General features: G+C 44.3%; 1 protein-coding gene across 1 annotated transcript; it reads right to left on the minus strand.

The window, feature by feature from the left end:
• Positions 1-602: 602 nt before the first annotated feature.
• Positions 603-4917, minus strand: chrna2b (cholinergic receptor, nicotinic, alpha 2b (neuronal); the record flags this gene model as incomplete). Its single annotated transcript, XM_083643090.1, has 5 exons — positions 4849-4917; positions 3915-3959; positions 3580-3689; positions 1068-2229; positions 603-728 (listed from the first exon to the last, which is right to left on the minus strand). Exons 2-5 carry the CDS (start codon positions 3942-3944, stop codon positions 603-605), a joined length of 1428 nt encoding a protein of 475 aa, XP_083499216.1. The 5' UTR covers positions 3945-3959; positions 4849-4917.
• Between the last annotated feature and the right edge of the window lie 11114 nt (positions 4918-16031).

Genomic DNA, 16031 nt, shown 5'->3' on the forward strand with positions numbered 1-16031 from the left:
TCATAATGAGATCTTCTACCATGAATAATAGTTTGTCTTCTGACAAAACTTGACTTTCATAAAAGGGTATTTAGGATGAGACAGCTACAGTGTGACTGAGATGCTAAAATGGCATTTTCATACCACTCAACAAATGTCATATGGACAGGCTTTTCAGGGATTTTCTTCATGGCATTTATTACATACCATGGTCATTCAAAATATGATTAATCACGGCAGCATTGCCCTTAGAAAGATTCTTACAAAATGCTTTCCAAACCAAGTGTGTTTTCCAGTGTTAGACGGGTTCCCAGCACAGCATGCCACAGTTGGTCCAAAAAGTAGCGAAACCTCTATGATAAAAGGCCATGACATTTTAGGTGAAATGAAGTCATTTCACTCATCAGAGCTTTTCCATCAGAAGCAAAACTGTCATCTTCTCATTACTCGTATGCTTGCTCATCGTTTCCACCATAATTGTTATTTGCTTAGTCTTATGCAAACGTTGGAGACATTCCCAGTCTTGAAGAAATAGTCTTGAGTACATTTAGAAGTAGTTTGGTGGTAGTTAAACTACATTCACGTTTTAGTCGAGTTATTTTCCTTCTCGACACTTAAAGGTTCTAGATCATGCCAGCTAGCCAAGGAGGTAGGAAGAGGCCAATGGTACCAAGCAGGCACACGATAATGAACATCCAGAGGAAGATGCGGTCAATCACCATGGCAACATACTTCCAATCTTCTTTCACCTGTGTAGAGTGGAAAGGGGATATGAAAACATGAACAACTTGTTTAGCATTTAGAACTTTCTGTGAAGTTTCTGTGTATCTAATAAACTTACTCTAGCCTGGCTGAGTATGTAACTGACAGAGGAAAACAGAAATGTCAGCAATATTCATAGATTCATTTTGTAGAATAAATAATATGATTTGATGTTAACTGAAATCTCCAGTATGGTTGTAAATGTAGAGGGAAGTGTGATGAGTATCCGATTTGTCCAGGATACCATGAGGAAGTTGTACTTCCCCATGGTATCCTTATATACTGCTGTCTGGTAACTTTCTGTATTCTGTTTCACTGATACTCACACTAAAGTCAGCGTCCTCTGCCCTCAGGTGGTCTGCGATGTACTGCACGCCTTCTAGAGCACGGATGACACTTGGTGAAAGAAGGAACGATGAGTCTGACACCGTGTTGTCAACTTTCTCTGGCCGCTGCGTGGCGTTGGCTCTGCCTCCCGTCAAGTGCCTGTTCGTCCCTCCGCCCGCCTCCTGGCGATTGAGGCTGTTCTGCGGGTTCTTCTGCTGCGACGGCGGAGTCGAACCCGGAGGTCTGGGCGAAGGCGGGCGGAAGGAGAAATACGACGTCAGCGTTCCCAGCTCCAAGTCCTCGTAACAGCGTCTCTCGGGGTCTTCCGCCGCGTTGCCCTCTCTGAGCCAGTTGGCCGAGGTGCTGAGGCAGTTGCCCGCATGGTGCCCGTGGGCCACCCGGGGGTGCCGCCTCTCCGCCTGCTGCAGCAGCAGGAGCCTGCGGCGCCGGCCGTCGAGCACGGGCCGCCGCATGAAGAGCCAGCGCGGGATCAGGTCCAGGAACACCGAGTGGACCCAGCGGGGCATCTTGTGGGTGCCGGGCGACCGGTGGTGCACGTTGAGCACGAAGACGGTGATGACGATGGAGAGGGTGACGAAGATCATGGTGAACAGGAGGTACTCGCCGATGAGCGGGATGACGAGGGACGTGGACGGGATGATCTCCGTGATGAGCAGGAGGAACACGGTGAGGGACAGCAGCACCGAGATGCACAGGGTGATCTTCTCGCCGCAGTCCGAGGGCAAGTAGAACACCAGGACTGTCAGGCAGGAGATCAGCAAACAGGGGATGATGAGGTTGATGGTGTAGAAGAGCGGGAGCCTGCGGATGATGAAGAAGTAGGTGATGTCCGGGTAGATCTCGTGGCAGCAGTCGTATTTCTTCGTGTTGTACGTGCCCACGGCGTTGATGATGGCCCATTCGCCGCTCTCCCAGTAGTTGTTGAGGTCCACGGCGTTGTCGATGGGCTCCAGGTCGATCTTGGCCTTGTCGTAGGTCCAGGAGCCAAACTTCATTTTGCAGTTCTGCTGGTCAAAGGGGAAGAAGGTGACGTCGATGCTGCAGGAGCTCTTGTAGATGGCAGGAGGGACCCAGCGCACTTTGCCGTTGTGGAAGAGGTGAGCTTTTGTCATGTGAGTGACGGCAAATTCACCGTCGGCGCTGAAAAAAGCAGGCATTGTCGTATGAATCATGGTGATTTATGAAACCTCAGTATTAAATATCTAAGACCAAAGGCCGTTTCAGATATTAAAAAAAAAAAGACTAGCAGGTCATCAATCATGTTTTTGTTATGATTAAATTCTGTTGTATTTACTGTATGTGTATAGAAGATAATCTATCATAGCTATAATGTGAATCATCATCTGTAAAAGCCACATTCTTTCGGTTTTACTCGAGAAATACTGAGAAAAAGTCACAAATGACAAATGTCCTTTTATAAACCATGCCATGAATAATCTCCTCCAGTAATGTCCTCAGGTTGCGGACTTTAATTTTCCTCTCCAAACTGAAGCAGAGTCAAAAACCCCATTCATCGCGGTAATGGTGATAATAGCTGCTGCCGAGGAGATAATGACGCATCCTTATCATCGCATCGGTCTCTCACCTTTTTAAATCCACTTACAGCTTGTGATTACACAGGCTCAATGGAGCCGAACTACATCAAAATCTCTCGCTTTAATCTTTGTGGAATTAATTTAGGAGAAGTTTCTCAGAAGTAATGGCTTCCACTAAAGATCTCACAAAAAAGCAACACGCATCTGGTGATCATCTTGCTTTTTGAATCAAATGCACCAGCAGCTCCTGACAGCAGCAAAAGCATTTGCTTTTGAGATGTGCTGTACAAATCAAGCTAAATATAGCTCGGTGCTGTACAAATAAAGCTAAATATAGCTCACATTTCAAGACTGTAAACATAACAGCAGATTTTGACCTAATGTTATTTTAAAGCTTTGATCAAATGTCATCACAGACGGAGAAGAGCAGAAGCTAGTATAGAGTTGGGGCGTCCACTAGATGGCGCCATCCTCATATCAGAATCCATACAGTCAACAGGCATACATTTGAAGTACTGTATGAGAGTGAGAAACTTGAAATGATTAACATTTTCCGATTGTAGCTGAGAGTCTTTTCTCTTATCTGCTTTATGCAGCTCTGTTACAACCATCCGTTTTGGTTTGTTACGAAGACAATATGGCTTAGGATTTCCTTAACATTTCTACCAACTTTTTACTACAATGGACAGAAATGGTCAGAAGCTGTGGATTTGACCTGACCACTGACACTGACCATAAAACCCCTGGAGAAAAGAAAACAAACGTGTGTGTGTGTGTGTGTGTGTGTGTGTGTGTGTGTGTGTGTGTGTGTGTGTGTGTGTGTGTGTGTGCGTGCGTGCGTGCATGCGCGTGCGTGCGTGCGTGCGTGCGTGCGTGTGTGTGCCATTATGCTTATTGTTTGTTGTTTTGTTGTGCTTATATGTTTGTTGTTCACTGTCTGGTTACTGTCACTCACTTGTTGTAGAGGACGATGTCCGGCACCCATATGAGCTGTGAGGGAACTCTAATGGAAGTCACGTTGTCGTAGTCAGACGGTCTCCAGCGGAGCTTGTAGTCGTTCCACTCCTGAGGAAACAATAAAGGTGTCTTTTGTTTTATAACCCGTTGTTTGATAACGTCGCATGACTCATTAGATTCTGATAGTATCAAAACATTGTCAAATGAATATGCCGGAGGTAACTTGCTATTTCCCAGAGATTTTTATTTTGTGAATTCACACTTCATTGAATATGAGTTTGATTAATAAAAAAAACAAGTAACATTCAATACCCAATACACAATTTTACTTGCCTGTTTAAGCCACACATTGGTTGTCATCATTTGGTTCTTCTCATCCTGAGAGAGAGAGAGAGAGAGAGAGAGAGAGAGAGAGAGAGAGAGAGAGAGAGAGAGAGAGCGAGCGAGAGAGAGAGAGAGAGAGAGAGAGAGAGAGAGAGAGAGCGAGAGAGAGAAGACTGTGAACTCTCTGGGTTAGCCCAGAACAATACAGGAGGTTCTTGGAGGTTTGTCAAGGCAGCTCCATATAGCCAGCCCAGCAGTACCTTTTCTTCAATATCTTGATGGATGTGAGACTCTGTAGCAGTTGCTGCTTCAACAGGGCAGAGGGCACATCATCTAGTTTTCCTGAGTTTGTTTTTGCTGCTGTATGTAAAAATACCCAAATATATAATGTTGCATCCCTGATCCCTCAGACAGCATCGACCTTACAGAGCGAGAGAGTTAAGACGCGTTTCGCTGCAGCGGCTAATATGATACCTCAAGTTCTGCAAAGAATACAAGTGTAAGTGGGGTGATGGTCTTCATAAACCCACTTTTTCACATCTGCCATTTTGCGTCTAAAGGCAGGGTAACACACAGGTTCAACCAACTCATTAATTAAGCCCCCAGCACTGGAACAACTAAATGGACTGGAAGTTGGAAACCGCAATTAATGTTTTGGTCCACCTGTGTTACTTCCTGCCTTTAGACACAAAATGGCTGCTGTGAAAAAGGCCTATGAGTGACCCGGACCCAGTTGCACCAAATCAGCCTAACGACCCCAACACCAGGCTCCTGCAAGACACGGCCAGGAGAGTGGGAGTGTCATCAGACTTTTAGATGATGATTTAGATTTTATTACAGAAAGTATGAAACCCATGACCAAAATAGTCATACATAGTGTCAGTGTGCGAACACTCACCACATCAATGAGCTGCGCTATGGAGAGTCCGAACTTGACGATGACCACGTCGGTGATGTTGGGCACAGGCCTGGACCACTTGTTGTAACCGATGAACAGCCTCTTGAAAAGCTCGTCCTCGGCGTGCGCGTGGGTCATCTCATGGCAAACAACTGTGGATGCATTGGGTTTTGTTTTTAATTAAAATAATATTTTTCTCCCTGGTGAAACATTTATAGAAATGGGCAAAATATGCAGGAATCCTGGAGTTAAATTGCATACCTTTTAAGACCTTTTTAAGACCTTTTTATTATTTTAAGACCTCAACGTCACTTTCGTCACATCAGCGATAGGGGTGTAAATCACAAGTTTCATCACGATATGATATTATATCGATTCTTTGGACAACGATACGATATTTGCTGATATCACAAAGTCTGCCACGATACGATTTTTATTCCATTCAGGAGTCTGAGATCGATATGAGATGATATAAGCCCATTTCAGCTGCAAAATTGAATACCTCATTAAATGGCGATTAAGACTTTTTGCTACTTTTTAAGAGCCTTAATTTCCCCTAAATTACTTTATGGACTTTTAATACTTTTCAAGACCCCGCAGAGCCCCTCAATTGCATAGATTTGATCAATTCCCACAAGAGTTTTTTTTGTCTAGATTCAATTGTACAAGTAACTTATCCACAAAACATTTTCCTTGAAACTAATTCAGCCACCAGGGGGCCATCTGGGAAGAGGTTGGCAGTGCGCAGTCCATGTTTGACGAGCACTTGCGTGCTAAATCTTTTAGCTAGAGCAGAACTTCTGGTATTAGCGGAAACTAGACATCGAGACAAATACGTCGGGACCAACCATGTTATGCTAGCTTAGTGGGAAGCAGGCATAAAATAGCTCCAAATTCGACAATGGGTCCCTTGACCTCTCACATTACGATATCAAGCTGCAACTTAAATACAACAACCCTTCCTTACAGATGAATGCATTCCCTCTTATCTGTGTAAGTTCATTTTCAAACATTCAAGGTGATGGAAAAAAACACTGGACTAAAAAAGGTAGAAAACAAGACATTTCGGTGTTCATCCAAACATCAATTTCATGCAGCAGGAAGTAACTCTGGCAAATACATCCACACACAAAGAAAATAGTTTTAAAACTTTCCCTCTTATCATAAATGGCAAATCATTGTATTCCTGTTGCCTCCATTTAGCTTACCCAAAGAGCAATTGAGGCTGTCCTGCTGTAATCAAATAGAGTGTCTGTTAATGGTAGATCCCCTATTGTGTCGTGCTGGTGGAACCTCTGTAAGAATGCCATGTCAGAGCAGGCATGCACTTACTGGGGCCGGGCCATTCAAAGTACTTTACAGAATAATAATGATAAGGTAAAAGGTAAGAGATTTGCAATATAAAACATCAAAGATGAAATTGGACTCATTGGAACCAGGGCCGTAGCCAGGGTTCCGAAATAGGGGAGGTCCAGCAGCCGAAAAAAATTTGAGTTTTTTTTTTTCCCTTTTTAAGCCATATTTAGAGTAATATATCATTTTAAATCAACATTAGGATTATACTGTTGTGATGTCATTATTCAGTATATTCTCTTTCATGTCACCACCTGCTCAGCTCTCCTGTCAACATAATTGTAACTAACAAACACAAACTGTTTTAGCCAAATTCATATCAAAATGACACCTACAAACACAGGTACACAACCCAAGCCGTACACAACACACAAAGTCATCATCGATAATAAAAAAAACATACAGAGGGACATTTATTTATTCCTGATAGGAACGATTGAAAAATAAAATAAAATATATTATGTTGTTTTTAACTTTACACCACCTCTTTTTGTTACTTATTGGGTCATGAAACTGAAACCATGCATATAGCCACCTGCATACCTGACTTCGGGAGCTTGGCAATTGGCATCATGCATGATTAGCCAGTAGCATCCCAACGTGTCACACAGGTAACATTACTTAAGAGACAGACTAGACACTTACTTTCTTGGTTGTTGCTAAAAAATCTGTCAGTGTCACTCACTGTCTGTCGTTCACTCGCTCACTGTCTCGCAGGTCGCTCACCTTCAATTATCTCACCAGGCAGACAGACAGTCATCACTCACCACCATGCTGCTGCTCTCTCGGAATCAAGTTACCGCGGACGCGGCGTCAGATAACTTCCTGCCTGACCTGCCTTTCGTTTCAAAATAAAAGCGATCCCGTGTTTTTCATGCTTTTCCATGCAGATTGTTTTATTAAAAAAAAAAAAAAAAAAAAAATCCTCTGAAATATTAGGGGAGGTCCGGACCTCCCCGTCCTCATAGCTAGCTACGGCCCTGATTGGAACCGCAGGAGTCTAGCATTCCAGCCATTTCCGACACGTCAGCTAAGAGCTCCAGGGTCCTAAGCAGTGAAAATATGTTATTCTCACCTTTTTTCTTTCCCTATTCCTGCACACTGTGGTGTAGATATTTACATTAATTTACACTTAGCATTATGTTCTGCTTGAAATAGGCTAATTGAGGAAAAAAATCTCAGGAGGAGCAATACTGAAGTGTGGTTTGGAGCTGCCTAGAGGACAAACACAGTTAATGTCATTTAAAAATGTTCAACACTAAGCATTCAGACAAAAACAAAGAAGTAAAAATGGCAAGTTCAGTCAGCTTTACTTGAGTGTTTCCATGAGTGTATTTAATTAGCAGTAAAAGAACTGCAGCCCATCATGTTGATAGCTCTATAGGTACAAATAAAATGCATATGGGTTATAATTGCACAAGGTACCTGGTTCATAGAAATACTTCACTGTCTATCCACTGCCAGGCAGGGCAGGGCCCCCAAACCTATCCTGCTTAGGGCCCCCAGATGTACAGGGCCGGCCCTGTGTCTATCTCAACCACCCAATTTGACACGGCAAAAAAGTAATTAATGTTAGAACTTAATGTCATCTGGTATTTTGACACTGAAGTCATTTGAGTTATGGCTCTCTTTTGCCGGCCCATCAGCAACTAAAATTGGATGATGCAAAATGAAAAGAGTGTGATAGAGGGTGTCTAAGGGCATGTGGAGAAATTCAGCAGAAATGGAGTAATATTAGGCCTATAGCAGAGGAAAGCAGAGAAGTTTGGAAGTTACACAACGTAGGTACTGTAGGGATCATCTCTTTAATCCTTCCTGAACACACTACAGCACTTTAAGCTATAGGATACTTGATGCTGTGGGTATTAAGGCGGTTGTGAACATCTTATCTCTCTACGCATCCAAGACCTTTCTTAGAAAAGTCTTAGCATACCGCTTTTTCCCCGACATCTCAGCAAAGCCGTTGATCTTTTGATCTCGGCTTCCCCACGCGGATACTAAAATCTCACAAGGTGAACAGGCGGAGACGGCAGATATACATCTCTGTATCTTCCCACAGTCCTCCTCTTCATCTCTGAGCTCAGGGGACATTATGGATGTGTGGCATTTCGCACTGATAGGTGTCTTAATGGGACTGACTTTTGAGTTTCGCAGTCTAGACAGATTTTTGTACCAGCTCGCCGGCTGACTGTATATTGTGTCGTGCGAGATGGACAGAACGGAAATAGAGAGGAATATCCCGGCCTGTTCTCATGGGGATGACCGTTTCCCCCCTCGTCAATGTAATCAGGGTCAATTACACACATCGTTAGTCGCGTCTGCAAAGTGGAGGTGAGCTAATCCCTCACAAGTGAAGCCTGTTTGTTGTTGAGCCGCCACAACTGTCCGTCACTCTGAGTTACAACTGAGGCGGAAAACGAATAAATGACATCTGACATATGAAGCAGACATTCGCATTCGTGTGTGTTTGTGCGTGGGGTGGGGGTGGGGGGGCTTTTAATTCGTCATTTAACCTGTAGTCATAATGTTAAATAGTCATATTCCTTGATGATGTTTGAAATTTGTACATGTTTTGGCAAATTAATATCCAGATGGAGAACGGTCAGCGAACATCAACTTTTACCTCGCATCTGCTTCTGTCTTTTACAGTAAATTTATTGAAAGAAATATGGAGGTAGCCTACTCCTTAAGCCAGACCTGGGCAGAATGCAGCCTAGGGGCCAGAACCGGCCCTCAGGATGGTTCTGTCTAACCCGGGATGTCTAAGACAAACCACATCATTTTACTTATGAAGCTAAAAGAAAATCGAATGAGATGACCTAAATTGGTTGTTTGGAGTGGTTTTCAAATACAATAAATGCTGAAGAATAAGTGCCCAGTATGTTTTCTATCATTCAATCTAGTGATCAAATTTGAGGTAACGGCATCACAATGTATTTTCAGCCCCCCGGCAACAATCTGGGTTTCTCATGTGGCCCCCCCAGGAAAAAGAATTGCCCACCCCTGCCTGAAGCCCCACCCCTGCCTGAAGCCTTGCCCCAAAGCCAAACCTCAATCAATCAAACCGCGATCAATACAAATACATCTATTCAGCCACTGGGGATCACCATCATTAACACCCACTCAGTCCATCTGGAGCTCTGTTTGATAGTGTAAGGATATAGGCCAGTGCAGGCCAATGAAGTGTGCTACCATCAACGATCCTGAAAGCAGACCTTGAACCGCTCCCATCTGGCAGCAGTCATGCTCGCCTAGCCAAGGCCACGCCATTACCTGACCATGGGCGAGTCGTAGGCACTCCTGAAGAAGTCAAACACACTGACAAGTCTTTAGAAGCCATACATGTTAGGACAGCCCAGTCGAGGAGAACCAGGCGAGGAGCTTAAAATGTGATGGTGTATCACTCAAAACTGCTACCCTGAGGGGACGTACAAATACAAATCTATTTTTTTTAGATGTATTGCTACTTCCCTCACTGAGGGACTTTATATGAAGATATATTACGTCCCACAAACATTCCTAAAGATCTGTAGATATACACTACCAGTCAAAAGTTTTGGACCCATCCATTTTTTACTATATTTTCCACATTTTAGAATCATTTCTGACTGATAGAGTAAGGTTCAGTGAAATTCATAGGATAGAGAAAAGGTTTTGGTGACAGCTGGTAGATGCATTAGATCAGGTAAACATGATGTGACTTCACAGTTAATCTGCCTAATACATACAGTGGCTTCTCGTCTTCTTCCATCATGGACATGTTTCATTCTGGCAAACTAGTGTGCACCAGCGAGTTCAGCTGTCTCCACTCCTGACAGTCAAGATGGTGCATGGGTGTCCCCCCCCCCCCCCTCCCCCCCTCCCCCTGTCTGGGATGGACCAGATGCAGACTTGGGGCATGGGGGGGGGGGGGGGGGGGGGACTCAAGCACCACAGATCAAAGCCTCCTGCCAGTGGAGAGACCTGAAATGAGATGATACCTACTACATCCAGCACGGGGCCGTGGATCTTGGAGCCAGGCCAAAGCCCTTGGCGAGGCTTATGAAACATTGACCAGTTTGGATGACGGAGTCAGCAACTTCTCAGGCCAGGGGTGCTCTCGCTAAAATTGGGCTGCCGAGTACTTAAAAAAGTTCACAAGACACGACAACATGCAACACTTTTCCTTGCGTGGACTAAAGTTGTGCGTTCCCGCTCAGAAAACATAAATTAAATCTCTTCGTGTCATAATATAATGTGAACCACACAAGCAAGTAGTGAGCAAGAACCAGCAGCGCTGTCGACTGCTGCAGTAGATAGAACCTGAGGGGGAGGACATTAAAGCATAGAACCTAGATAACTGTATAAGCAGGCTTAAAGGCTTAAGCATTAAGGTGTCTCTCCCATATTTCACAAGGAACTTTCTCATCTTTAAGAACCAGCGCTGTCCACTGCTGCAGTAGATAGTAACTGAGGGGGAGGACATGATGGGAGTGGCTGGAATCGACTCCTATAGCCTACATTAAAGCATAGAACCTAGATAACTGTATGCATGCAGGCTTAAGGCTTAGGGCTTCACTCACATATTTCACAAGTACCTAGTCAGAGATCGTCTCTCCCGACAGACCAGAGAGTGAGTTCTAGTCATTCAAAGCAAAGCTTGCTGTCGCGGCTGGTAAAAAAAAAGAGGGCAGAATTGAGTTTGTCACAAACATTGAAGTCAACTCAACTCAGACTCTGAAGCTTGTTGGAGTCAATCAGGGAATCAACTCTTTTGGGGTCGACCCTCCACCTCACTGTAGAGGAGACACACCATGCATACATACACAGATTGCCCCATCAACTGTTCTCTTTCCTACTGAAGCTGTCATAACTTTTCCTTCATTTGACAATAAACATGCCCTCTGTCTGTTTGTCACATAGAAACAAACTCACGACCATTAAAATGCACTTAAACACTAAATGCTAACGGACTAAAGCTGATTTATGAGGACCCCCTTGAAAACGAGATGGTGCATCTGTCTCAAGGGTTTTATCCTTAACATTTTGAATGAATTTCATGCTGTGCCGTATTTTCCCCACACTGTTTTCAGAGAGTTCACAGTACAAGTGCACAGATTATCTTTGGCATTTAACAAACTGGCATGACAAAGGAGACAAAAACTATCAAGATGTTACCGCATGCTAGCGTTAACAGCCTTAGTATTCTGTCCTCACTTGCATTATGTTAATTTCACTGAAACTCAGAAGTGATCACATCTGGGTTCTTGGAGGTGAAAGAAAGTGGTCTTCTTAACTCTATGGGCTGGCAATGGAAGGAACAACATTCTCTTCCTCCCTCTTCCAGGTTGGCCTCCTACAGTAGGCTATTAGGCTAAATCGTATCAGATGGGATCCCTGAGACTACAAAAAGGTTGAGAACCACTGGTCTACACCACAGAGCTATTTTATTTATGAAAATTTACTGTAGGCTATCTAATTAGCTACACAAGGCCATTTTAGGACCCAAGTGAAAGAAATCTTTAGGGGACTGCTTTTAATACCTGCACACTAAACATTTATGATGTTACTTTGTAGATATTACGATAGGCTACATTTGGCAATGATAGTAATGTATGGTTTGGCACAGGCATATTTTGAGTTATGGTAGGCCTACACAATTGGCCTGGTTTTATTGGCCGTTGGGCAGGTTTTGGGCTGGTTTGATGATTGGCCAACATTATGCTGGTTTTGTCACACAGACCTGGCAACCCTTCCGACAGAAGCGGATTGTGGAGAGTTGCGTCGAAAGAAGCCTGCAGCCAGCTACAGTGTGAATATTCAGAGTTAATCAATTGTATTAATTATAAACAATGAAGAACATGTAAGTTAGTTGATACACACGACGAGACATTTTGAGAAAGGTAAACGTTAGCCAGAAGTGGAAGCCACAACGTTAGAAACCCTGAACATGAACTTACTTGCTTGCCATAAGAAGAGGAGGAGAGCCGTCCTCGTGGTCCTCGCGGGGAACAGGTGGTCGGAGCCCATGTTGCGCAGGAGGAGCGTCGGCTTCGCCGGAGGAGAGCGCGGAGGAGCAGGTTCGTAACGTTACATCCACTGGCGGTGGCAGAGCGTTATCTTCTTGAACCCGTGATGTGTGAGCGAACTCTGTCATCTTCGCAGCTGGGAGGCATAACAGGGCAACTTACTCCACAACTGTCAGATAGCTCCTCTTATATTGGTAGGCGGGGGCGGGCGAGCGTGACGTTTTTCTGGCTGAATAACTTGCTCCCCGTCGCTCAGCATCGACACCGATCGGTCACCCTTCCCACTCTCAGCCTGTGTTTAGCCTAGATGAGCGTGAGGACCAGTCTGCCTCCTCTCTCCGGAGAACTATCCATCACTTGCTGCTCAGTCGGGGGCAGCGGGGCACTCTACTCCTCCCTCGTCTACGTCTATTTGCAATTGCGGTTCTATAAATGTGGTTTTAAGAATTTTAACTCGCAAGGAAATTGTCCGGGTCTTGAGGCGCTATATCATATCATCCAAAACATTTGCGTCTTTTTACGCACGGTGCCAAGAACTTTACGCATCCTTGATAACGTCTAAAATCTAAGCACTTGCTGCCCGTTTCCAGGTCGGCGAGTACTAGTAGCCTATTCTGTTTAGACAATTGCGACTTGCGAGCATCTTCTGGCCGCTAAATCCACCTGCTCCCTTGAGAAGAGATGATACATCTGAATACTTGTGTGCCTGTACCCATGATGTGCCTCCTCCCGCCCCGCCCCCCCCTCTCTCTCTCTCTCTCTCTCTCTCTCTCTCTCTCTCTCTCTCTCTCTCTCTCTCACACACACACACACACACACACACACACACACACACACACACACACACACACACACACACTCTCTCTCTCACACACACACACACACACACACACACACACACTCTCTCTCTCACACACACACACACACACACACACACACACACACACACACACACATACACACACACACACTCTCTCTCTCTCTCTCTCTCTCTCTCACACACACACACACACACACACACTCTCTCTCTCTCTCTCGCACACACACACACACACACACACACACACACACACACACACACACACACACACACACACACACACACACACACACACACAGACAACTAGCCGGACTTAGGGTTTTATTTCAAGACCATAATAGGCCCATTCTGAGTTATCCATAGTGTGAAATTATTTTCTCCTGCAGACCAACAGGTTTACATTTCAAATACATGTTTGTTTCAACATAACCACTATAGACTCGTGCTTCTGTTAATTACAGTAAGAGCAAACTCCCACATACAAATCATATACTGTATCATCATACAGGTTATTACATACTGTATCATTTACCAATCAGTGGCTGACAGATTGGGTGGGGCATAAGCAGTAGTAAGGTGTTTTTACACTTCATTCTGCCCACTGTGTTGAGCCGAAGGTCAGTGATATGGAATTGCAGTGTTTCAGATCAAAATATTGTCTTCCGTCACTGAGTATAATACATACTGTACAGCCATTTGTATTTGACTAAAATTCCTAAATAATGATTTCTTTCGCTGTTAGCAAAGCAATGCTGTAAAGGTTAAGCCATCATTAGAGTCATGGTCATGAAAATTGACCTCAGTCTTTGTCTCAACTTGGTCTCAGTTTAGGTGGTCTCGTCTCCAACACACACACGCACGCACGCACGCACGCACGCACGCACGCACGCACGCACGCACACGCACACACACACACACACACACACACACACACACACACACACACACACACACACCGACCGGGTGCACAGTTTTATTCCTCCAGTGCTCATATTGTGGTGGCAACAGAAAGCCGAGGCCTTGCACCTAGTGGAAATGACACATCAATAATGAAAAGAGAACCTGCTCCATTAGAGTAGCTAAAGTTTGACGGTCATGTGGTTGTTTTGTAGATCATTAAATGAGGAGTGATGCGCAGCACAGCTGAACAAACGCTTATCGTTATTTCCGTGAAAAACAGCTAGAGGGCAGACTAGGTGAATCAATGAATAGGCCCAGTGAAGTTTGAGTTCCCAAAATAACCCTGAGATGAGTAGAAGCTGTGAAGCACAGACAACACACAGAGGAAACGTGTTTGTGCTTTGAAACAAACAAATAAACAAACAAACAAAAGTCTGGTTTTTCTGTTTGCTGGTATCATTTACTGAATCAAACCTTAAAATATACATGTCAATACATAATACACATTTTATGGTTGCAAACATGATAGCACTCTCTCCCTAGAACCCCGGCAGGGTTCAAGAGAGAGGGTCACATTGAATCTGGACACAGAACGGAGGCTGAGTTCTCTGTGTGAGTTTGAGCAGGTCAATACAGCTGACTCGGCACATAGATAGTTTTCTCATTCTAACCTACAGCACTGGAGTCGAGTAAATCACAGAGGAAAACAGATTCCTTACACTGTTCAGATTCAGAACCATGATGCCAATCACTTTAATGTGTTAATCATCACCACATGGTCCAGCATCAGGATGTAATATATATATATATTGTGGTTTCACATGATGAGAGCCTTTGTGGTCAAAATTATACACATCATTTCTCTATACAGTATATCTCATTTCTAGGGGCATGCTCTCTCTCTCTTTCTCTCCCTGCATGTGTGTGTGTGTGTGTGTGTGTGTGTGTGTGTGTGTGTGTGTGTGTGTGTGTGTGTGTATTCCAGCGTATTTCCTAATAATTGGAATAGTCTGATGTTGGCCGAACTCCCATCATTTACCCTTATTCACCTTATGTAGCCACGCCCATTTGACCCGGTTGTGTGGTCGTGTCACGACTTCCGGCTAAAAAAAAGAAAAAGGCCGGCTGCTCCAATAGAGGGTATGCATGTGATGTCACAGAGGCAGAAGTCACTGTGGGGTCACGCCCACTGAGTCACAGCAAGACTGAGCTTGAATGCAGTAATCAGCCTAGATAAGTGACACCTGCTGCTCAGGGAGGAATTTGACACTCATTTTGACACTCGTTCCCGATTGAGGGGGCATGTTCCAGTGGGTGTGCATACCCTCTATATCATCTAACTCTGAATTAACTAATAATTTAGCCAATTGTATGTAATATACCAAATAAAAGCAAACGGCAATGTCTAAGAATGCAGCGCCATGTAACTGGCTCGTTAATTCTCACATTCCAGGGAATTACGTTAACGTCTGCGGGTCTTATTGACGTAAGTGGCTCACGCTGCTGCTCGGAGGAGAGAAAACCATCGGAAGCTTTCTTTGTTGGAGTCCAGGTATTTTTTTACAAGAAAGTGCTCGTCATTGTCGACGATAACGTTATCTGACCTGGCTAACAGTGGATACTCCGCTTGCTTGCTGTGTACCGAGCTCAAAGTAGTAGGCTACGTTCTTTGTTTTACCCCCTGCACTGTCCGCTACAAAAACACCTTTCTTCTTCTGATGTTCTTTTGTATTTCGCGCCGTGACCAGCGGAAGTGTTGGCACAACCCGGAAGAATTTGGCCCACCCCCGCGTATGAACATAAGGTGAATAGTGATATTTATATGGAAGATCTTCTCCCATAGTTCTTTTCCCCCACATGGAAAAAATAAATCTCAATTTAAACAGTCATTCTAAGCTGATCCCGGGCCTCCATCCTTACCCTGGAAACCAGATGGTCAATCCATAGCTTCCTATGGAGAAAACTAACAAAGCCAAGCCACTCTGTTTGCTCTCTGAAGGCCAATAGATCACGATCCATAAACACTCAGCTTGGCTCTCGCTCGCACCACACGCTGTCGCCATGTTTACTTCACAGATTTCCAGAAATAATGCCCGGACGGAAAATATTTGGGTTTGTATATCCTCTTGTCTTTGCCTTTTTACAAT

The sequence above is a fragment of the Poromitra crassiceps genome, assembly GCF_964638095.1.
Source record: "Poromitra crassiceps genome assembly, chromosome: 9".
Classification (NCBI taxonomy): Eukaryota; Metazoa; Chordata; class Actinopteri; order Beryciformes; family Melamphaidae; genus Poromitra; species Poromitra crassiceps.